Source organism: Poecilia reticulata, linkage group LG1, assembly GCF_000633615.1.
Source record: "Poecilia reticulata strain Guanapo linkage group LG1, Guppy_female_1.0+MT, whole genome shotgun sequence".
In the NCBI taxonomy this organism is placed as follows: Eukaryota; Metazoa; Chordata; class Actinopteri; order Cyprinodontiformes; family Poeciliidae; genus Poecilia; species Poecilia reticulata.
In genome coordinates, this window is record NC_024331.1 from 33,774,932 (window position 1) to 33,776,932 (window position 2,001).

At 58.1% G+C, this 2,001-nt stretch overlaps 2 protein-coding genes across 6 annotated transcripts in view; one reads left to right on the plus strand and one right to left on the minus strand.

Moving 5' to 3' along the window:
- Window positions 1-2,001, plus strand: part of psen2 (presenilin 2) — a 6,053-nt gene that overhangs the window by 1,692 nt on the left and 2,360 nt on the right. For all 3 annotated transcript variants that reach the window (XM_008421189.2, XM_008421182.2, XM_008421173.2), the window contains exons 2-7: window positions 53-186; window positions 257-444; window positions 504-645; window positions 1,082-1,149; window positions 1,231-1,451; window positions 1,521-1,619. In XM_008421189.2, coding sequence (XP_008419411.1) covers window positions 55-186; window positions 257-444; window positions 504-645; window positions 1,082-1,149; window positions 1,231-1,451; window positions 1,521-1,619 — 850 coding nt within the window. In that variant the 5' untranslated portion in view covers window positions 53-54. The remainder of the gene's footprint in view (window positions 1-52; window positions 187-256; window positions 445-503; window positions 646-1,081; window positions 1,150-1,230; window positions 1,452-1,520; window positions 1,620-2,001) is intronic.
- The window catches only part of LOC103471887 (basic salivary proline-rich protein 1-like), a 1,119-nt gene continuing 749 nt past the window's right edge, over window positions 1,632-2,001 (minus strand). Inside the window, exon 2 of one of the 3 annotated variants that reach the window (XM_017304607.1) lies at window positions 1,632-2,001. In XM_017304607.1, the coding sequence (XP_017160096.1) occupies window positions 1,652-2,001 (350 nt within the window). In that variant the 3' untranslated portion in view covers window positions 1,632-1,651. The other 2 variants (XM_017304606.1, XM_008421164.2) reach the window with 2 other exon arrangements.

Genomic DNA, 2,001 nt, shown 5'->3' on the forward strand with positions numbered 1-2,001 from the left:
GTTCTATTGGGTTCTGTTGGGTTCAGCAGGTTCTGTTTGGTTCTGTTTGCAGTGATGAGTGTATCGGACAGTGATGAGGAGCTCTACAACGAGCGGACCGCCCTGGTTCCGGCCCAGAACCCTGCGGTTCCGTCCTACCGACCCGACCCAGAGCTCAGCCCCACCGAGGACTCTGACAGTAAAACGGTACCGGCCCGGTTCTGCTGACCGTGTTTGAGGACGGTGTCGGTCCTGACAGGTTTTGCTCCCCTCGCAGGCCGGGCGGAGCGGCGGGCGGGCCGGTCCGGACCCGGGGGCGGAGCCTGAGGACGAGGAGGAGGAGCCTCTGAAGTACGGCGCCAAGCACGTCATCATGCTGTTCGTCCCCGTCACGCTGTGCATGGCGGTGGTGGTCGCCACCATCAAGTCCGTCAGCTTCTACTCAGAGAAGACCACCCAGCAGCTGTAGGTCCACCAGGTTCTGGTCCCGGTTCTGGTTCTGGTCTCACCCGGTCTCTCTGCAGGATCTACACGCCGTTCAGCGAGGACACGCCCGACGTGGGCCGCCGCCTGCTGCACTCCGTCCTCAACACCGCCATCATGATCAGCGTCATCGTGGTCATGACCATCCTACTGGTGGTGCTGTACAAGAACCGCTGCTACAAGGTAGGACCGGACCGGACCGGACCGGAGCACATCGACCTGACCCGACTCATCATGATCAGCATCATAAACACATTTAATTATTTTTTTGTGGCGAATTTTCTTTAGATTTTGTGTTCATCCATACATCTTCTAATAACTCAGAATCATCGTTATATTTTTCCATTTCCTGTCAACTCTTAACATTTTGTAACATAAAACCACGGCGGGTGGATCTAGCGCCCCCTAGCGCCGCTGCCAGCAGGTGTTCGGAGCGAAACCCGACAAGGAAACGATATTTCTCCAGCAGACGGTCCAGCTGGTTCCGCTTGTGGTCCACATTGATGTAACCGGGTCGGGGCAGAGAATCGCTGCCCTGGTTCTGAACTAGAAGCCAGTCCAACCTGCTGAATGTTCTGGGTCCGTTTCAGCCTGAAGTTCTGGTTCTTCTCTGCCTCAGTTCATCCACGGCTGGCTCATCCTGTCCTCCCTCATGCTGCTCTTCTGGTTCAGCTTCATGTACCTGGGGTGAGTTTCCGTTCTGAAGGACCCAGCCGGCCCTGTTCTGGCTCTGGTCCATCACTGGGCTCGTCCTTTCTGTGCCATCAGCGAGGTGTTTCGGACCTACAACGTGGCGGTGGACTACCCAACGGTTGCCATGGTGATCTGGAACTTCGGCGCCGTGGGCATGCTGTGCATCCACTGGAAGGGGCCGCTGCAGCTGCAGCAGGCCTACCTCATCCTCATCAGCGCGCTCATGGCCCTCGTCTTCATCAAGTATCTCCCCGAGTGGTCCACCTGGGTCATCCTGGGCGCCATCTCTGTCTATGGTGAGTCCTGGAACGCCGTCGCCTCCTGCCTCACCGTCACGATGCCGCTAACATCTTGCTCCCCTGCAGACCTGGTGGCCGTCCTCAGTCCAAAGGGACCGCTGCGGATGCTGGTGGAGACGGCTCAGGAGCGCAACGAACCCATCTTCCCTGCCCTCATCTACTCCTGTAAGTACAGAGTTTCATCTGGTTAGGTCTAATTACAGTTCAGTTCTAGTTTGGTGCTGATCCGGGTCTCCTTCTGGTTCTGTTGGGGCCTGGTCCGGGTCTCCTTCTGGTCTAGTTGGGGGCTGGTCCGGGTCTCCTTCTGGTCTAGTTGGGGGCTGGTCCGGGTCTCCTTCTGGTCTAGTTGGGGGCTGGTCAGGGTCTCCTTCTGCCTTCTGGTCTAGTTTTGGGCTGGTTCGGGTCTCCTTTTGGTCCAGTTGGGGGCTGGTCCGGGTCTCCTTCTGGTTCAGTTGGGGGCTGGTCCGGGTCTCCTTCTGGTCCAGTTGGGGGCTGGTCCGGGTCTCCTTCTGGTCTAGTTGGGGGCTGGTCCGGGTCTCCTTCTGGT